This window comes from Diadema antillarum, unplaced genomic scaffold, assembly GCF_040938485.1.
Source record: "Diadema antillarum isolate AM-2024a unplaced genomic scaffold, OU_Dant_1.0 seq00000919_RagTag, whole genome shotgun sequence".
Classification (NCBI taxonomy): Eukaryota; Metazoa; Echinodermata; class Echinoidea; order Diadematoida; family Diadematidae; genus Diadema; species Diadema antillarum.
In genome coordinates, this window is record NW_027271771.1 from 606,037 (window position 1) to 627,668 (window position 21,632).

The 21,632-nt window shown below is 37.3% G+C and overlaps 1 protein-coding gene across 1 annotated transcript in view; it reads left to right on the forward strand.

Moving 5' to 3' along the window:
• The window catches only part of LOC139741303 (b(0,+)-type amino acid transporter 1-like), a 39,258-nt gene extending 21,464 nt beyond the window's left edge, over nt 1–17,794 (forward strand). Inside the window, exons 7-12 of the mRNA XM_071651892.1 lie at nt 643–766; nt 1,667–1,770; nt 2,493–2,589; nt 9,670–9,819; nt 10,377–10,545; nt 14,381–17,794. Of these exons, the coding sequence (XP_071507993.1) occupies nt 643–766; nt 1,667–1,770; nt 2,493–2,589; nt 9,670–9,819; nt 10,377–10,545; nt 14,381–14,445 (709 nt within the window). The 3' untranslated portion in view covers nt 14,446–17,794. The remainder of the gene's footprint in view (nt 1–642; nt 767–1,666; nt 1,771–2,492; nt 2,590–9,669; nt 9,820–10,376; nt 10,546–14,380) is intronic.
• Nucleotides 17,795–21,632: the final 3,838 nt, after the last annotated feature.

The window sequence follows — 21,632 nt, forward strand, 5'->3', positions numbered from 1 at the left end:
TAGATTGACCAGGATAGACGTTGATTTTGACATCTAGAGTAATGATAAGGAGACAGCTGATTGCTTTCTGTAATGATGAGGTTATATCAAAGAATATACATACTGGGCATCTTGTTTACCAAAATCTGTTGTCTTTTTTTATTTTGATATGAAAAAAAAGCTTGTCTTTTCATTCCTTGAACTTGTCTGAAAATTTTATTGTAAGTGTATAAAAGTGAGAAAAAAAAAGCAGAGATAGAGGAACACAGGTTAGTGAATATTTCTTGTAATTGTAGGGAAGGAGTGCTGGGCTGGAGATGAGTAAAAACGAAAGTGTGAAAAACTAAGAACAAAAAAAGAAGGGTGAAATACCTGGTATGATGCTCACAAAGTACAAATCAGTTTTCCTTATCTATTTTGAAAAGGTGAGAGAATATCATGTAAGCGTACAATGAAATTTTCAGTGCATTTTGACTTCCATGCAAATATTGTGTAATCCAGCATTGTGTTTTTGTAGAGGACATCCACATATACAGTGTAGTATGCTTAAAACATACACTGCTTTTCCCAGCAGCTGTCTTCATTATTACACAGAAAAGATTGCATTTGTGGCATAAACCAATAAGAGCCCAAACCATGATGTACTTCCCTCTCCATCAACAGAAACCTTCCCTTGGCCATTGGCATCGGTATCCCACTGGTGGCGCTCTTCTACTTGCTAGTCAACGTAGCCTACTTCACCGTCATGTCACCCCAGGAACTCCTGGACTCCAATGCAGTGGCAGTGGTACGTAGCGTTATACTTACTTCCATGACATTTGCTCCTGCGAACAATTGCTCCCTTTAGATATCTGCACCCTAAGTCAAACATAAATTTTACCTAGAAACATAACTCTAACCCTAATCCTAATCCTCACATCAAACTAAATCTAAAACCCTATTTATTTACAACCCTTACCCAAAGTCCTTGGAGAAAATCAGACTGGAACAAATGTCACAGGAGGAAATATCATGTCACCGTTATACTTATTGGGCCACATACACAGTCCCACTGCATGACTCTCATGTACACGTAGGCCTACCACTACATCCACATATTAAAGTTGTTATTCCATTGGCCTGATTTTGTTCAAGATGAAGTTTATATTTTCATAAAAGTTTTGTCTTGAGAGTTTTTATGTAACAGTAGAGAAAAAATAACAAAAAGGTTTTGCTCAGGGAGGGATCCACACATGCATTACTAGCATACCCATGTGATGTAAACTCACTGTAGTGTTTTCTTTTTATATTCATAGCTTGTCATTCATAAAGTTATGATTATAGTGTGTTTGCTCTGTGAATTTCTATCATTTTGAATTGAACGTTCTACACACCCATGGCAAAACAAAATCATTTCAGTGGCTGACAGTGGCTGACTTTGAAAATTCAGACAGGAGATATTGAACCATCAAACTTTTTAATGTACTAGTACTGAAAAAACTAGATTGCTCATTTTTCAGCCAAATCACTATTTTGCAGTTATGGTTGTTTTGTTTTAAAGTCTGTAACCTTATCAGGATAATTTGGTTAAAGGGTCACATATAAATGTAGCAAGGTAAAAATTTATTCAAAGTAACCTGTGTCGTGTGTATGTTCATTGCTTTCGTCCATCATTATCTCAATCTCTACCTCACACCTTTCCTGACAGACGTTTGCAGAGCGCACCCTTGGTCCCATGGCCTTCATCATTCCCATCTTCGTGTGTTTCTCCACCTTCGGCTCCGCAAACGGGAACTTGTTTGCCTCAGGGAGGTAAGGATGCAATTTAAACTTTGACCTTTGTGACACCAGTGAAGCTTGATAAGTGTCATTGGCAGATCCACTCTGAGAGTAGTCATTACTATCCATCATTTACTTGTATAAAGTGATGCTAGTATTGGCCAATATTTTTTATGTTGTTATGAAGATTTTCTGGATGAACACCTCTTACAGAATAAAAAAAATGTGTATTAAAGTCCAGACAAAGCAACTTAGCCTCCCTACCTGGCAGGACATTAAAAAAAAAGAATACTATCATTTACAATGTTTTTGTCTAGCTCAACAGACGGGTCTGCATCTGAACTATTCAAATCACACGTTTAAAGCATTGCCTGCTGCCCTCACTGGGAAAGAGATGAATATTTCTTCCAGTGCCATGTCATTAAAGCAATACTGCCATCTAGTGGCAGAAGAAATTGATATCACCAAAACCAAACAGTACAACCACAAGGAAGATGATATCTGCCATTGGAAGAAATGTTTTTACTTGTGACATTTTGACCTGTTCAACAAAATATACCAACAAAGTGAAAAATATTGGTATGAATGTTGCTCATAGGGAACTATTATTGCCCTCAGATGCCTATAATGCACCTGCCCCTTTGCGATTCCAGCAACAGAGATGATTATACTTAGGAAAACTTTGGGCACCTGAACACAGTAGAAAGTCAGTGTATAAAACCAATTGTTGTTGTTATTCTAAATGTCATTCACAGATTACCTTATGCTGCCGCCAAGGATGGACATTTACCCCAGATCCTTTCCTTCATCCATGCCAAGAAGTTGACTCCTAGCATCTCTCTCATCACAACGGTAAGCCACCTGTTTTAACCTCCAGCACACAGGATCCATGAGCCCAAGGTGGGCTGCTGTGATCCATTTGAATTTAACGACGACCTGATTTTGTTACGACACACATGGGAAATGTGTGTTGTTGCAAAATCAAACCGTCCTCAACGGGTTAATCTATTTTTGTTCCTTTATCTCACATCTGCTGATAGTCCTCTGTGGATTGGCCATCGTCTTTGAAGCTCTAGTGTCAGACTGCAGGTGACTGCTGTTCTAACGAGGTCCTCTGGACTGGCAGTTTTCTTTCATTTTATAGAAATTTTGTTACAGCTGAACAGTGAACTAATTTCAATTTTCAATTTATATTTCAATTTATTTGTTCAATTCCACCAAGAATAACAAATTACAAAATTGTAATATTGGGCGAAAAGACAAAAATCAATGATTTGACAATCATGACAGATAGCTGATAAGAGACTTAACATATTTATATATGTAGATCAGGTGGAATAAATAGGAGACCTGCTGAGAAGCAATGCTTGTAAATTGCAGAAACTCCTATTTACAAATACAAACTGTTTGATAATAGGTTTTGGCGGCTTTTGACGCAATTCCGCCATCATTCCTCTTTTATTTCTGAAAAGAAAGAAAGAAGAAGAATTACAAAATCAGCATCAAGAGCCACCAGGTACACAAGAAGATATGAAGATATATGGGGGGATGATGATTTTGGAACCTGAATTTCTACTTCATTCTAACAAAGTTTTTGTCATAATTGGGTATCAAGTCCTGCAGGGCTTTATAGCTCAGGGGCCTTTATACACCAGTAGATATACAGGTAGTGGAGTGCCTGACAGTTTGGATATGTTTTGTTTTGTTTTGTTTTGTTTTGTTTTCTTGCTTAATACATTGCAGCCTGACATAAAGAGTCATCTGAATACATGCTAAACATGATATTTGCACAAATTAATGGATTCTTGAGTCAAGTTGTCTTCATTGCAACTGATTAACAAATTGCCCTACATCAATATAATTCGATAAGCACCAATTAGTCAGTAATAGCTACAATGTATGATGAAAAAAAAAAAGCAAACAAACATTGGCATACATAGAAATTTGTGATTAATAAGCAGACACTTACATCAGAAATAAAACTCATTTCACCTGAAAGCAACAGCACTCCCAAGGAAATGATTTTAGCCTGTTGGGGACTAGCTGAGTTTGCTACAATACCCATTTCCCATAGACACTTAGCAGAATAACTCGGGACTCGTCCTCAACGGGTCCAGAAAAGTGCGTGGCGCCCTCACCATCATAGTTAGGGGAAGTGGTTTGCCACCCCCATTTGAGAGTCAGATTATGATTGACGCTTTATAGAGGACTCGCAAAAATCTCTGTCTAAAACAAAAAGCAAGAAAACAAACAAAGAGAAGCAAAATAGGCCAGGCTACTTCGTAAAGGCAAGCAAAAATACAGCGCTAGGCTCATGTGTGTGTGGGTATCATGTGCAGAAAAAGGCATGAACGAGATACTAGAGAGTTTTGATATCTCTAGCTAGAATGATTTACTTCTGTAGATTTTTTTTTTCCCTCTCTCTCCTATCTTGAAGTAAAATGAGTGCTTTAGCACCCTCTTGTGGTCGTGTCCTGCAAATTCAGTAGAGGACAGGCATGTGCTGTACGGTACATAACTACTTCAGTCAAAGTGTGGATATGTCGTAATGCTGTCGTGGGACTGTTGCCAGCAAATTTTGTGTGATATCGAGTCATTATACAAAGTGGACTGACGTAGTTCAATATAAGATTTGTTTGTGTTTTTGATAATGTGTAAAAGTTCAGTAATTACCTTGAAGAAATATGTCAGAGCGTATTAGAACTCTGTCTTTCTCTGAGAATGATCATGAAATGTTCATGTTCTTGGAAAAACAAATGGAGAAAAAAAAATGGTATTTTGATGTACATAATGTATATTTTTGTGAAGAAAGGTGGTGCAAACAGATTTTCACAGGATCCACCACCAATGTAAAATATCTCGAAAAGAATTGCTTGGTTTTCGTTTTCTGGAAGTTGTGATTACTGTGAAGGAAGTTAAGACTCCGCTCCTGTTCCTGTCTTCGCACTTTGTGTGGTGGATTTTCTTTGGTGTGTGTGAGCCTGTCAGGTGCATGACAAACCACAAGTTGGCCAAAAGCGAAACTCCTTGAGTATAGCCCCCTCTTCGTGGAAGATCTTCAATGATATATTAGATGCGCATCTAATGTTTAAAGCTGTAATTCTATTTATAAAATGGGTTCAAGAATGTAGCCAATTGGAAGCGCTGAAATGAGTCACGTGTGTGTGCATTATTTTCTTCAGGTATGCACTAAGAAGAGTCTCTCTTCCACCTCCCTGGCCTGACGTACGTCACAATGTGTCACACTAGCAGTGCGCACTCAATCAGTTGTTACAAGTGCGTCACGCGCTACTATACGCGCTGTCAATCCTGTAAACAACTTCTAGTTCAGGCCGCGGGCTGCCACAACAGCCGGCGGCCTTTCTTGTGCATAACAGTACGTGGCGTACGTATACTCTTATACGTACGTACGTACAGTACTTATGTGCGGGATTTCCGAGTGCGACGTGCGTAAATGTTTGGGACGAACATCTTCGGACATCTTGACTTTTGAGCGAGTGCTACATGTAGCTGACTGGTATTGACCCACAAAGGTACGTGAATAATGCTGTTAGTTTTCGACCCATTTTATAAAACAAATGATGCACAGGATTATTTCGTGGCGTTAGTGTGATGCGCCTCGTGCATGTCGCACCATTGTCAATACTCTCGAGCGCGCCGCACCTTCACTAACACACTCTATCCTGTGCATCATTAGTATAATATTCTCTCTGTACAGTCAGTCCGCAGCGTGAGCGAAAACGCACGTATTTATTCAAGTCGTATGCACGGCTGAGCGGTGCTTGCATACGTAATGAGCAGATACATGGTCATGAATAAATCCGTGTAGAACGAGTATTTCTCGTCAGTTTTCGACACTTTTAATATCGACTGAAAGAGAAAACATTAGCAAATATGCTCATGATCAAAATAAAACGGAAAAGAAGAATATAGAATATCAAAATCTCTCTCGAATTCGGTATTGTATTCAAAAATATTCTTTCACGTTTGACGCCAAAAAACTAACCTGAAATCTTTCATGCCCCTCTAAAATATGGTGAAGACTATGTCCGCTAAAGTATATAGTATCACAATAAGGGCAAGTTTTCTCATCTTCATTTCAATACCGGTCAGGAACTAGCAAAATTCAGAGACATGTCTAGCGTCGAGTTTAAAAAGATTATCCTCGCGTTCGCACCGGAATTCTGGGTCTGTGATTGGTCGAAATCTGTCGCAGGACGCGGCGTGTCGCATTGAGCAGTATCCATTGGCTGCTGACTCAATGCTGTGAGTTCAAAAACTATGTATCAGATAGAAGTGTCATTGATATGAGTAATAGCTGAATAGTGTACAATTGAGTTGGAGGTATTGTGAAAATGAAAGCCTATATTAGTTTCATGAAATCCATGATTTTTTTTTTTTAATGTTAGGTTCCAGATTGTGATTGAATTTTCACTCTCTATACAAAACTTGAACTTTACACAGAAACCAATGATGTGTATGTGAGTGTGCACTTACAATGACCCTGAACAATGGACCTGGCTACCACCTGTCCCGAGCTCTGCTGCAAGGCACATGAATGCTTTATCAATTATTCATGTGGATTGCCCTGAGCACTGCTAGTCTGAATTCTTGACACAGGGTGAAATACATGCACATGAAAGAAGTAAGCACATGTTTCCATGTGCTTGCACACACCACATTTCAGAATGAACAAAGACTAGCTGCGATAGTGGAATTCCTCATGAAGCATTCCAATCCTGGTCATAGTCCACGACCATTGTCTGGGTATCAACAACACACTCCACGCGTGTTCATTCACTACCCCACTTCTGATAAGAAAACATAATTTGCCTTGTTTTCAACAGGAAAATTCACAACCTTAAAAATGGTGCCCCTCTTCGTAATTTGATTGATCATATTCGCTCAAGTTTCACGATTGTGAAATCGAAGAAATTACGGAGATCTATTTTCAATACCAGTCAGGAACTAGCAAAACATCAAACTATGATCTAAAAGCTTCTTGAACACTGGCAAAATAATCGTTTACGTTGATGCTAAAATGGACTACTATATTGAGATAAAAAATAGGGAAATTAGGTATCAAATTAATGAGCATAATCAGCTCTATAACCAACCCAACCATCCTGGGTCAAACAATGCACTGCGAAAGCTATGAAAGCTGTTATTGCGACCTCTGCAAAAACTCTCGCAAAGTATCGCGAAATCTCGTCAGTCTCAAGGGCACAAACTGCGCAAACGTGATTCTGAATAAAATTGTCGTTCGTGCCTCATTATCGCACGCGCTGCGGACTGACTGTGTAGCAGAGGATCATGAGTGGGAGAATCAGAAGTGAAAGTGCTAACAGTCTGCTCCAACATGGCACTTTAATAACATGTTGTATAGATATATGTCCAAGGGCCAAACTAATGTAGCAATTCAAAACTGCATTAGTTTGTAGATAGGATGTCTTGTGGTTGTCTTGACACTTGTGCTCGCTATCATGGAGTAATAAATGGGAACATAGAAACTATCGTCTTCTCAGAAAATGGTGTCGAGTATCTGTTTCAAAGGCCTATAAAATCAGCCTCCTTCATTTTTAGTTTTGTGGGGGAGGTGCAGTCAGGCGGCTTTTCATTCGGCCATATTATGCTGGTATACATACATGAATAATCAAACCATGAAAGATGAAGAAGTGAGGAAACGTGTCAGTGTGTGGTTACTGCAATGTATTGGTCTTCAGTTACAAGATAGAGATACAATGTACCAGCATATGATGCAAAGTGGAATTATGTGTTGAAAAGAGACACTTTGTGGTGGGAGGGTGATTCATTACCTTGAATACATTTAGTTAATACAAGCGAACAGTCAACCTTGATTTGGTTAGATTTTCAATATGATATCTACCTATAGTGGTGTAGCTATCTCATGGATGGTATCTCCTGCAATGACTAGTGTACGCTGAATGTTCTTAAAGGTCCTGTTTACTTTTGGGAGGGGAGATTCAAATATGTTCAAGATATCACTTTTGATGCATTTAAAAAATGTAGGTCACTTGTATCACAAAACATCCTATAATATATATATTTTTTTATAAATTTTTTTTTCTGCAATAAAGCCTAAAATATAAGGAGATATCACTATTTTTCTCATTAAACCATAACTGTAGACAGTTTAGTCTGGAAACATATTGATTTTAACTATTGTTCACATTTTGTATATTTACCAATAATTAACATAAATTATACTGGTTCAGATTTTTACATTGGTTGTTTCTATCCCTAACTCACATGTAAGAATGATTTTAAAGCACTGATTCTGGGTTTTTGTTTCATCTGCAAATGGTAAATTATGCCTTTGATGCAAACGAACAGTCAACCTTGATTTGGTTGGATATACAATATATCTACCTAGAGTGTATCTATAGCATAAAGTGTTGTTAAAGGGGCATTCCAGACAATTTATATAATGAATATAAATTTCCTCTACCACTTTAATACCACAAGGATGAACATCTTCTGTGATATCAATTTATATAATTTCACATCATGTACAGTACTACATTTACATTACTACATAAATTGATAGTAGTTAGTGCCATGTGTAGATTTGTGAAATTTATTATGGTCCTTAGGCTTATAAACCATTAATAAACTAAAAACTGAAAACATGCATTGAACAAGGATGATGACATAGGATGCACACATACTCCTGTAATTCATAGCAGTGTCATTTTGTTACAATTCAACTTGCTTGAACAAGTTCACCTGTCTGGAACTTGTGCATGCTTTTTTCTTTTGTTCTGCTTCCTTGAGCACCCATCATTCAATCTTGTGTGAAGCTGCTATGTCATCATCCTCATTCAATGTGTGTTCCTATGAATTTTGAAAACATTCTTATTCCTCATCCCAATCATAGATTCTTACAGTCTGTACCTAGTATTACCAATTTATAGATGTACAGATGCATAAGACTCAAAATCACCTGTAGGTCTCCTGTAATTACTGACTGATGTGTGTAACAGACAGAAACATCACTATCTTAGAAGTGCATTGTTGATAATCTTTGATTTATTCATATTAGTCCCATGATATTAGTAATCAATTTGTGGGTAAATGGATGATTAAGCAAGGCAACAAAATGACTGCAATAATTGCATTGCAGTTAGGGAGCTGTCATTTTAATTCTCGAGTAGTCTCAATGAACAGTTAAGTACGAGTAGTCTGTTGTAGTCTGTTTTAGTCTGTTGTATTCTGTTGTAGTTTGTTTTTAGATAGTCTGTTTTATTTTCAGTATAAGATATAAGAAAATATATCTTTGAGATGAATATGTTTTTGTCTTAAATTTGATGTATCATGCTTGCTTTGTGTAATTTTCCCATTTTGAACCAAAAATGCATTTTTGACTGTTAGATATGTTTGTTTATTTGTTTTTACTGTGAATTATATATTTTTTTGATCCACAAAGGTTGATAGCCTCTTCAACCCTTTCTGTGCTGAGTAATTTGGACAGTGTGTACCAACACTATGGGGGCTTCAGTGCCAATCGGGACTCTAAGCATGCAAAGGGTTAACTTTGTTTTCATTGTGGCTTCTATTACAACTTGCATACAATACACACCATATATTTCACGGATTTAGGTGCTCTTCATGAGCTTAAAGACACAAAAATATTGACTCTAAACCCAACATGCATTCAGTACTGTACTCCAAGATTGTAAATTTAACCACTCGCGAAATAGTTGGAAGTCCCAATTCACCAAAAAAAATATACTCACTATGAAATATATGGTGTATACAATACTTGATAGCATGTGTAACACTCTAATTTACCAAGAAAGGCTTTATTACAACAGAAAGGAATATAAATAAAGCTATAAAGTAAAGCAATAGTCAAACCTACTCGTTTTGTATGAATTCTGTGTTTGTATTTCTTGAACTGACCCATCACAGAGCACGATAGCAGTTTTGATGTTGATTCCAGGCGATTTCGATACGCTGATTAACTACTTCAGCTTTGCCACGTGGTTCTTCTACTGCTCCACCGTCGCTGGTCTGTTGTACTGGAGATATAAGTATCCCGACTTAAAGCGACCTTTCAAGGTATGAAAAGTCAGGAGTCTGTGGGACCTATTTTGTGACATCTCCTTGCTAACCTGCAGCATCAACATTCAACAACATCAATAATATACCTGTAGCTTCATCCCTGTTTGGTAGTAGTTGTTGACTGACTGTGTGTTGATAGTTTGACTGATATGCAAAGTTAAACTTCTCTAAGCTAAATTATTTCTTTTTAGTGATCAGGGAGAGCTATCTCTGTAAAATAAGTCCTTAAATTTAAATGGGAAACTTTTCAAAGAAATCTAAACACTCATCATTATGAGTAGTTATATAAGCAAAGATTTAAAAAAAAAAGAGAAAGTCACAGAAGCTAACATTACCGTATGTCCCCCCCCCCAAAAAAAAAAAGAGAAGAAATACAACGGGAGCTCTGCAATGATATCTTTGAAAATAGTGAATCAATCTTAATACAAATTCAGGGTATGAAACCATAACTCATTGCCCACATCTTACAGAAAACCCCATTCGATTTGCTCCAGTGGTCAAAGAGAAATGAGGACTTATCAGCACTTCCTTACCCTTTATGTCATTCAATGCAGGTACCCATTATATGCCCGATCATATTTGTGTTTGCGTCGGTCTACCTCGTGGTGGCGCCGATCATCAACGAGCCGTTAATCGAGTTCCTCTACGCCTTCCTCTTCATCCTGGCGGGGCTCGTTTTCTACTTCCCGTTCATCAAGTACAGATACTCGCCGAAATTCATGAGTAAGTTCTCACCCTCACACCGCCCTCTGTCGAGCAGAGGGCAAATGAAATGGCGCAACTGATTGACAAATTACCCTACATTGGCATAGTACGTAAGCACTGAATTGATCACTTTTTTTAGTGGTAGCCATAACAACAGAAATCATGGGCATACACACTCGAACCATGACTTTTTTAAACCCATGATTTCTTTGGTCATGGCTACTAATAAAACATTGATCAATTCAGTGCTTATTTACGTCAATGTAGGGCACTTTGACCATCAGTTGTGATAAAAACAACTTGATGGAAGAATGTCATTAATGTGAATAAATGAAATGTCAGTGTGAATGAAAGTGGAAGATGAAAATTAGTGGTGAGCTAGGAAAAGTGATGTTGAAAAGGTTATGACACTTTCAATGCCAATCATATTTTATTAGGTAAGAAAATGTAAAGGGTGGTTTAAGCTTTTTTCCTTTTTTTTTTTGAGATAACATTTTCCTGCCAATAAAAGGTTTTTCTGTATCTGTCATATTTATGCCTCCGCCACGAAGTGTTGCCGAAGGCATTGTTTTATTATATTTTAAGATGTTTAGTGTTTTATAATATGATATCTGATTAGTGAATATTGTTTTGTTATGGGGGTGGTGAGATAATAGAATTAAACCTTTTTACCTGTCATACCTAAAACACCACAGGTTTCTCCCAGATCTCTTCTAAGAATGAAAAACCTTGTTAAACCAATGTTACATAAAATGCATTCAATTCATGATGATACTAATCTTAGATATAATTTCCATGCCAATATCATGCACACTTTCTGTCAAGACTCTCTGATATTTCGAAAAGATATCCCGCTTTTTTTTTTCTGTAAGACTCATTAACATCCTTGTTTTTAGCATCATTGGATTTTAGCTTGTTAATGTCATATTCTTATCACTCAATCTCCACACAATTGTTCCAGGGGCATTACTTTGAGATAACTGGGGCATTTTTGGCAGCTTCTCATGGAAGGGAAACAGTACTTGTTATTTCTAATGGACACCACATAAGTGGTAATAATGATGGTGACGATAATAGCAGCCCCTATCAGAAATCCGGTTAATGTTTTGCCAAGATTGTCACAGCCAGCGGAACAAAGTTGCAATCAAACCTCTCAAAGACAAACCAGTAAAACCTACTCTGTCTGTGGCTTGACAAGATGCCAGGCCCAGCAAGCGTTTTCCACTTGGAACCACCAGAACTCACTTTTGGTGTCTATGATGTCGTTTGGCATGGCACATCCAGGGGTTTAATGGATGATTATCAATGCAGCTGACCTTTCAAGTCTATTGTATGTATCGAGAAAAAAAAAAACTTTGTTATGACAAACGATGTCAAAGTTCTGTGCTGCCCTTGTCAATTTCACTTCTATCAAAGAAGCTCCAAGTTCACTTTGCAAATGAGTGTTAGCTGACTGCACCTTTTTTTTTTTTTTGGGGGGGGGGGAAGGGGACCGAAACAACAAACAATGTAGAAGTACATTGCAGATATTGTTTTGTTAATGACATAATAACTTCATCATCAGTCAGTGGAAAGATACAATTGCTATTCTACATTGTTGTTATCACTTTTTGTAAAGTCTGTAAGAATAGTGCAAGCAGTTTGCCAAGAGATGTGTTTTATTTTACGTTCAAATGATTCTTAAGATGGCCCATCCAATAGGCATGAAGTGATGTGTGAATTTTTGTGTATAGCGTAATATGTACCCGTATGGTCAAGCTTACACCTTACACAAGTATAAGATGATGACATTTGAGTGGGTTCAGAGGAATTGATTGAGAGTACGCAGAGGGCTTTAAATCTCGATCGTTTTCTTCGGTACAAGGCCAACTTTGTTCGTAGTTGTTCATTGCAAGCCAAGCAAAGTGCATTTAATGCCCTTGTTTGTGGTTTAGTTTTGCTGGACAGCTGCCATTCTTAGTATATATCATCCAACAGGGAAGCAAACTTTTGAGTGTGGTTCAAACCTGACCAGGGAAAACCCCAGAGCACGCCACTTCTGGAGAATTAGTTTCATGTGTGATAACATCTGTAGTTTGATGTAGTTTTTGTGTTGGATTAGCGAAACCACAAATGGGTCTCTTTTGGTTAAGAGGATTGTATAATGTATTAAAGCAAGAATGAGATGTACATTGTATTCATTCGTCGAATGAATGCTTATGTGGAAAGTCTGCAAGTGTTCAGATTTACAGATAAGGGAAACAAATGAATGGTGAAGTGGCTCAGTCAGTAGCGCATCTGCCTTGCAATCAATTAGATTTGGCTTCAAGTTCCACCGAGTCTACTTGAGCATTGTTGTGCACAATCATACCATCCCTTCTAGTAAGAGGCACAAAAACTGTCCCTTGGATGGGACATGAAAAGGAAGTCCCGTGTGTGAAAGAGTCACGACTTGCACACGTAGAAGATCCAACTTCACTTCTTAGCAAAGAGAAGGGTGCTACCCTGGTGAAGAGGTCCTCCCACATTGGTAAATGGGCAAAGGATGCCCACACCTTGTGGTCCTCCCCCAGGTGATTAGCAATGGTTGGCAAACATTATAGACCAGGTACATTGTGCCATTTTAAAGAGGAGAAGAAATGAAACAAATGTTACAGTTCAAGTTTGTTAACAATTTTGGGCCAAATATAAAACATGAAGGAAATTTGAAATTTGTTTTGTCAATTAAAATCGCACATGCAAATTTGCCAAGGCAATGATGTTATCACCTCACAAATCTCTTAATGTCTTTTTTTTTTAATCCAAATGCTTAACTCTCCAATAATTCCTCAATTATGTTTCTATGACCTACCCCTAACAAAGATGACATTACTGTTAATTTGTGCATATCTGTATCAAAGGGAAGTGGATACACTTTGTGCTGATGAATACAAGAGTTGTGAGGATGTGAGGGGAGGGGAGGGTATTTAGGGAAGAAGAAGTTCAGTGCAGTTTTGTCAAGGCACTGGTCTCAGTTTGGGGTGTGTTTATGCGTGTTTTCTCCATTTCTCTTTGCTGTTTGACCACCGGAACAGGATGTGGCTTGATAGTAGTTAGTTTGCACCAAACCACTGCACTTCTGTTAGTGAGTGATCTTTCCCAGGAACTGGAGTGATTATTCTGTTTGCATTAACCACAGTGTGCTAAGGCTGTAAAAGGCTGAATTGCACATTCGTTTTCATTAATTAATTAGTTAATTAATTTTTTTTCCCATTTTCAACAGAAACATAGGTATTTTACAGAAATTAAATACAAGTCATGAATTGAATCACAATGGATAGTAAAAGATAAGTTACAGAATGTTGTCATAGAGAACACACATAAAACAGCCTATAGATTGTGTCACATGGAAGGTTGTCATTGGTCATATCAATTTGCTGTTGATTTTCTTTTTGAATGGATGACAGAATGCATGTTTAAGGACTGAATTATTAAATGATCAAACTATGGGGGTACAGCCATTGTGTATCTATTTCTAGGCTTCCATCAAAACTGCTAACATTGTGGGTTTTTTTTTTCTTGTTTCTGATTACTTTGAATTTAATTGCTTGTTTAATGCAACACAGAATTGCCAAGGGGAAACCAACATTTTGATGAAGCAATGATTCGGTAAACACATTAGATGTGGATGCTTGTGTTAGATCAAAGATAAATATTTACACAGCATGTTTGCCAGAGCGAGTGTGTGCTTTGGCAACCAAAATAATGAAGACTTTATATTAGCAGTGTTTGTGATGAGAGAGGATCAAAGGGGGGAAACTGGGGGAAAGATGATTTGGTTGCTATGAAGAACCTTTAATTGGTTACCTTGGCATCCTTCTCATTGTTTGCTCAGATCCCGTGACCCTTTGGCTCCAGAAGTTGTTCATCGTCGTGCCAACGGTGAAGAGGACGGAGTGAAAGAATCGCCTGACCGAGACAACTCACTATCATCATCGTCGCCATCATCACCATCATCATCACCCTTTGCAACACTTACTATACAAAAGCACCCAAGACAGCTCAAGGACATGTCAAGGACACCTCAATGTGAGACTGACCTTCCCCCTTAGTCTTGTCTCAAGGCTTAGTGCACACTCACACCACTCTCAGTTGACCGCGTTTCACTAATTTTCTCTTCCATCAATGAGGGCGCCAGTATTTTTTTTTTAAGAGTTGTGCAGATGCAATCAATTCTGAAGGTGCTTAATAGCCAAGGGTGGTGGTGCAAAAGTGGGATGGTTGAGGTTGAAGACTCGGCAAATACTAAAAAGTTATCATGAATTTGTTTGTCTCACTAATATAGTTAAGCTTTATCAAAGCTGCTGGAGGCATAATTCCACAAGGAAGTGAGTGTGAATTTGTATCTATATTTGACTCTCACTTTTTAGAAATGGTGAGAAATAGGCAGCAAGTCCTTTCTGTATGCAGATTAGAGAGCATGGGGTTGATAAGTATGTTGTGTCTGTGTCTAGATCACCTTTAAAAGGTGTGCCTTTTGTTCCTTTTTTTTTAAAAGACTGATATTAAGCTTTAATATTGCATGTCATTAAGAACACCTTATGATTAAAACCTTGTTTCGTCATGCTGTTACAGTTATCTTTTTCTCTCTGCATTCTGAAATGTAGCTCTAGGATGACACTTGTGTGAGCCAAATATCTTAAAACATAATTTGAATTTATCATTTTCATCTTAGGGACTTGTAATATATTGAAAAGTAAAACATACTTAATCTATATACATGCTATGAAATATTTTAGAGCAATAAATCTTCTCCACAGTCAGTTTGACCAAGAGTTTATTTGATATTTATTTGTATTAACCAGCCTTGATAGGAGACTAGTGGAGGAGCAGGAAATAGATGAACACAAACTGAAATCAAGTGTCACTCTTGAGTGAAATAAGGTTCACATTAGTGACAGGAGTGTTATTTTTCTATTCTTCTGTTTCTTGTTTTTGTCTGTAAATCTTTGAATAATGCTACCAAGTAGCTGTGCTGAAATTCAAAGAAACATTTGCTCTTATACTTGAACTTCTAATTCAACAGGTATTAAAAACAGTATAGAAGATTAGCACAGATTTTAAATAGATGTTAGATATTTTCCAGCACCCTGTTGTCTTGGTTTTTTCGTCAGTCTCAAATGATATATTGTGCCTGTTCTTATAATCATGTTTTCCTCATATTTTCATTTATTTCATGATCTTGTGTTCTGTAAAGTACACAGAATGGTACAAGCTTTGAAAAAAAATAAAACAAAAATCTTATGTCAGACATATTTAGGGAATACACCTTGTTAGGGAAGGTAGCTTGTATTCTACATTCTGTTTTATGTATTCCGGTATAAATATGCCACCACCAGTGGTTAAGAATAATGATATGAAACTATGTGCAAGATGTAGGGTATATATGATATACCACATGTCATACTTGAACTGAGTTTTAAGGGTAATCAACTTTGCAATATGAATGTGGAACAGGCTAAACTCATTTAATTCTTGGAGAAACTTTGCTGCCAAAAAATTATCACCTTGTGATCATCAAATTGGCAACCCTGTATTTCACTTCATATAAGATGGAGCTGGTTGAAGTCATTAAATGTGCTCACAATCAGAGAAAGACATTTGCAAAAATGTGCTTCATGGGTAGAAAAAGAGCCTCAATCTACCAAAATATGTTGCCGATTTGAGAATTAAACATGGATTTTAATAGCCATTTTTTAGTTTCAGTGTGTTTTATTTCTCCACTTGTATAAAATTTTGCAACCAAAACAAACAGTTTTTAATGAATGACCAAAGACTGGATTGAAAGGTAATAATTACACTCTATCCCAAAGAAACACAAACAAAGTAATCATATTTCCATTATTATTATTATCATTATTATTATTATATTGAATTACAGCTCCAAACTATAGACATGTATGTGATTTCTAGGATCCTATGGGTTCATGTCTTACTTTGCAAGCAAATTCTGGAGCAGTCTTGCTTTAATTATGCTTTTCCCAACCTTCTTGTTTTGCTACGTATAAATAGAAGAAGCCCCCCAACATGCAGAAGTATATTATTATGTGGATGAGAAGTATGAGAATTGTATTTGCAGTGGAAACAGAAGGTTCACATTAATTTGTGCAGGCATGTGAATTCTGTATGTCTTTTATTTGTTTGTATGAGAAGTATATTGCTGAACTAATGTGAGAATAGAAATATTGTTATGTTCCTTTTTTTTTTTTGGGTCACTTTTTGCACATGCAGGTGAGATCACTCACTTAACTTCAGAAATTGCTGACTCTCGTTTTTATCATTGTCTTTGTCATTGATTGAATGATTATCATAATTACATTGTGACTACAAACCCACAGTAATATGGTTTTAGTGTGAGTAGTTAGTGTACGATATTGCAACTCTCAGTAGTGTGAGAGCTAATCTCATATTTTGCCAAAGAATACCGTTATGTGATTTCACAAGTGGTCCTTAATGTAGTAAGTATGTCTCCATTGCAGGCATTTTGTGCTTAGGGCCTTGGTATATTTAAACAGTATTGTGAGGTGCAACTCTTATCACTCCCAAATGGGTACAAAACAGAACTTAGCAAGACAGTATTTAAAAAAAAAAGAAAAAAAAAGATGTATTTGCGTTTAGTAGAGTTTAAAACATTGATTTCATATTTGATCCCCTGCTTAGAGGGACCTGTTGGTTGTTTTACTTTTAGTAAGGGAATTTTAGCATCTCATTAATGGCTCTGGATCCTTCTGCATAGGAAAGACTCAGATTTTATGATAATTAGTTCAAATCCTGAAAATTATGGGCTATTGGTGATGAAAGATGTTATCTATGTAAGTTATTAGACACTGGCAATCTTGCTGGATTAACCCATTCCATACAGGAACCTGGTGGCCTATGTATTAAGTCTATCATTATTTCAGAATTCAGAATGGAACGGATTAAGAATACATGAAAGTTACATGCCATTATTGAACACAACAAGATTATGATGAGTGAGCAGTGATAGTGGCAGGCTGTTGTACAAGTCTTACATCATGCTGTGCGCAGCTTGATAAGTTAGTCTAAGAATGTATAAGTCGATTCAACAGCACAGAGGTGTGTAACCGTGCCATGTAAACCATCCACTTCCTCTATTAAAAGGCAGGGCTGTGCAAACTGTTTTTGCTGTGGTTTCCTCGAGGAAAACTTTGAAAAAGGAACTACAATAACCAAAAAATTTGATCCTTTCCAGTAAAGGTAGGACATTGTTCCCCATTTGACACCATGGGCTTTACTTGTAGATCAGCCAACGTGGAGATCTTCTTTCTTTTTGTAAGTCGTGAAAATCTGTTGTAACTGGTAAGAAAAACTGAAGGCCAGTGACATTAGTTAGAAGTGACCTCCCTCAAAAACAGTCACAAAAAGTAAGGGCAAGCATCATGTAGTGAATGATGTGACTCTCCTTGAAAAAAAAAGGGGAAAAATCTCTCTCATTTACATATTAATGCCAACAGTTGATGTTTTCACAAGAAATAGGAATAAATTGCAAAATCCTCTTAGGATGGCAATGTTAAGCCTTGTGTAAAGTTTCAGATTTCAAATGAGTGCCTAAGAATTGAAGCCACAAACTTATTGTTCGGTATAATTTACATGTACAGAGTTTCTCCCAAAATTGCACGTACTGAAATAAACTGTTTGTGTTCTTTTAAGGTTATTGAGAGGTAAAAGTATAACCAAAAAAAAAAAAGATAGCTGGTTTGTATTTTCAAACCATGAATATTTATTTGAATTAGGGATGCTTCCTGTGATATTTCACGAACTGTCCTCGGAAGGAAATGATACTCAAATAGTACTGTTTATCTAAAACTGGTTTTTGCTTCCATTTGTTTATATTTTAGTTTGTCCAGTAGAGGAAGTGTCATGAGGGAAATTACTTTCATGGAAATTGTAAATAGAGCCCCTTTGGCAACTGAACTTTTTATAGTTTCCTGTTTGTAAAAGTTCATGTTTAAGGTGTGGCAGGAATTTTGTGCAGTTTTAAAGCAGGACTATTTGGCAATGGAATGATTTCCTGAACAAAATGTTTCGAAGGAGGAAACTTTTTGACCTTTTTCAATGCTATTGCAGTTAAACTCCTATTTTCTAAAAGAAAAAAGAGAAACTTAAAAGCATTTTGTATGTCTAATTTTTTGGACTGATATTCAAAGCATTTTTAAAATCAAATTGTAGAATGATATATTTGTACTTTAGAGTGGTACATATTTATACCTGACCCACCGACCTAGCAAAAATGTGCCAAGGCATTGTCTGTGTGATTCTCTGAGTTATTAGATAGCCTGCAGGGGCATGCCTGACATTCTATAGAACATGCTGCAACAGTGTTGTGTAAAAGGTAAAAGTAAGCATATTATAATGAGACAGTTTGCCCTCACAGCGGTCTTGTACGACTGCCTTGTCACCGGCAGGCCTGCTCATGTGGCAGTAGGGGGTTGAGCTGCATTAACTCTGTGTGTTCCACGTTCGCACGTCCCACTCAGTCGACGGCACGCCAACTTCACATACTCTGCTCAAACGCACAAAGCCGCCCAAACCGATCGATAAACAGCCAAATGCCACAGTACAATGAAAGTGAGTCTTGCGATTCCATTTCTGTCACATGTAGCTGGCATTTTATGTGATGATTGGCTATCAAGTGGTGTTCCCAACTGGATTTGCAAGTAAATTCTAAGTTTCAGGCACTGTTTTGTGTGCAAATGTCATGTACATGTACTCTACAGTAGTAATGTAGCTACTGGTCATTTAAATGAAAAATGATCTTAGCTCTGTCATACAATTTACATCAAAGGAAAACCTGGCATTTTCTCTATAACTTTGGTTATTACATGACCAGGGTAAAGAAATCTATTGAACTCACATAGATTTGAAAAGCAGAATGTTTCCCCAAAGCATGACTACCTTACTGTCTGAGAATAACGTGGCACACAGGGGGTTTACACCATGACTCACCAAGAGTTAAAGGACAAGTTCACCTTCATAAACATAAGGATTGAGAGAATGTAGCAATATTAGTAGAACACATCACTGAAAGTTTGAGGAAAATCAGACAATCCGTTCAAAAGTTATGAATTTTTGAAGTTTTTGTGCAGTACCCGCTGGATGAGAAGACTACTGCAGTGTATGAATAACTTAGATGTCACATGCGTACAACAATATAAGGAAAATATGAAGAGAATTTCACAAAATTCCATCTTTTGAAAAAAGTACACATTCCCCTGACTCGTTACTGATAAATGTTAGAGGTAATATTATTCCCCCTGCCTTTAGAAAGAGGCAAGTCAATTGCTCTTTTATTATGCGAAAAAAGTGAAAATATGTTGAATTTTCTTTTATATTTTCTTTATACTGTTGTACGCATATGACTCACAAGCTGTAGCAGTCTCCTCATCCAGCGGTTCCAACACAAAAATTTAAAAAATTCATAACTTTTGCATCGATTGTCCAATTTTCCTCAAACTTTCACTGATGTGTTCTACTAATATTTTTGCATTTTCTCAATCCTTATGTTTATGAAGGTGAACTTGTCCTTTAAGGGGTGTTGCAAAGTAAAAAAATACACTGTAAGACGTGTCTGAATAGTTAAGTTATGGCCTGTAGCATCTTGTGGCTGGTAATTGATCACCAGTGGCGGATTGGGGGGGGGGGGGGGCGCACCGGGTGCACGCTTCCCTTTAATTTTTGTCAAAACAAAGGAAATAAAAAGAAAAATAGGGGGACACGTGTTCCCTTTAATTTTGTAAAGGCCCCCCCCCCCCCCCTTTTTACGGAATTCCTGGATCTGCCCCTGATCTCGTGAGATGATGCAGGGTGTTTGGGAGTTTTTATGTCAAGTTGTTGAAAACCAGGAGGGACCATTTGCTCATGAGATGAGGTGCTGAAATGATGTAGTGTGGAGATAAGTAAATGATGTTGCATGTTTCTGTCTAAGTATTATGGAAAAAAGTACTGCAGTAATAAGGGCAATATGAAATGAATGCAGAATTAGGAGTTCTCAATCTTATTGTAGGTATTGCACTAGAGCTCTTGTCTACCAAAGAATAATAATTGCACCTAGTTGTGCACTGAGCTCTAAAACTCTACACACAGGGAATACATGTAAAACCTTGATTTATGTGAAACATTTTCTTTTCGGGATATCAAAACAGCCCATTTCTTTTTATTTCTTACCCAAATTTCTAAGAGTAGATGTATGTTGTTGAGCTGTAGGACCTAAGCTTACTTTCTTCTCTCCTTTTATTTGTTAGTTTGATGTTGCAACAGCATGTTCTTCAAGAAACATTTGCTGATAATTACACAGGTAAGGAAAATATCATGCCTGGTCATAAATGTATCAGTGTCAGCCAGTATTATTTTGTCTTTGGTTAGGTGCCAGCAGAGGAAGGTGGCATATGTCCAATGAGGGATTCTGTCCATGGGTCATACTCTCATAAAATGAGGCAGTACTCTATTCTGTCTTTAGTGTTTCGTAAGTGCTTCCCGGCAAATGCATATTGCAAGCCAAGCGGACGACAATTGTGTGTGTCTCTGCACTTGAAAGTAACTTTTGATGTACAAGTTGAAGGTTTTAAAATGCAGTATGAAAGGAGGAGCCAAGTTTCAGATGTGAAGGACCATCAGTGAGAGTGGTGTTTTATCACATCATGGGAAGTCACAAAATCTAGACAATTGCTTGCTTTCACATAATTATGATCGATTAAATTCAAAGGGGGGGGGGGGGGTGGGGCTTCTAAGGGAGGAATAGCTGAGCAAGTGTATTATTATTGCTTAAATTTCAGTCCATGTAGGATGAAGAATGATTATACAGGAACAGCTGAGAAGGGAGACATTTTTGAAGTAGGGCCTACTTGTATGCTTCAGTCATTCAGAACTGGTCTTAAATTGATTGGAGTGAGGAGAGAATGGTTTGTTGCAAATTTGCTCGCAGTGAAAGGTGGTTGATGTGGTCACGATCAAGTATGGAGTAGTGTTTGAGGCAAAATGTCCTTGTTCCCAATGACATGTAAGGCTTGGATAAGAAAACAAAGATTTTAATTTGACTGTGACATGATTGAATTGTTTGATTGCAAAAG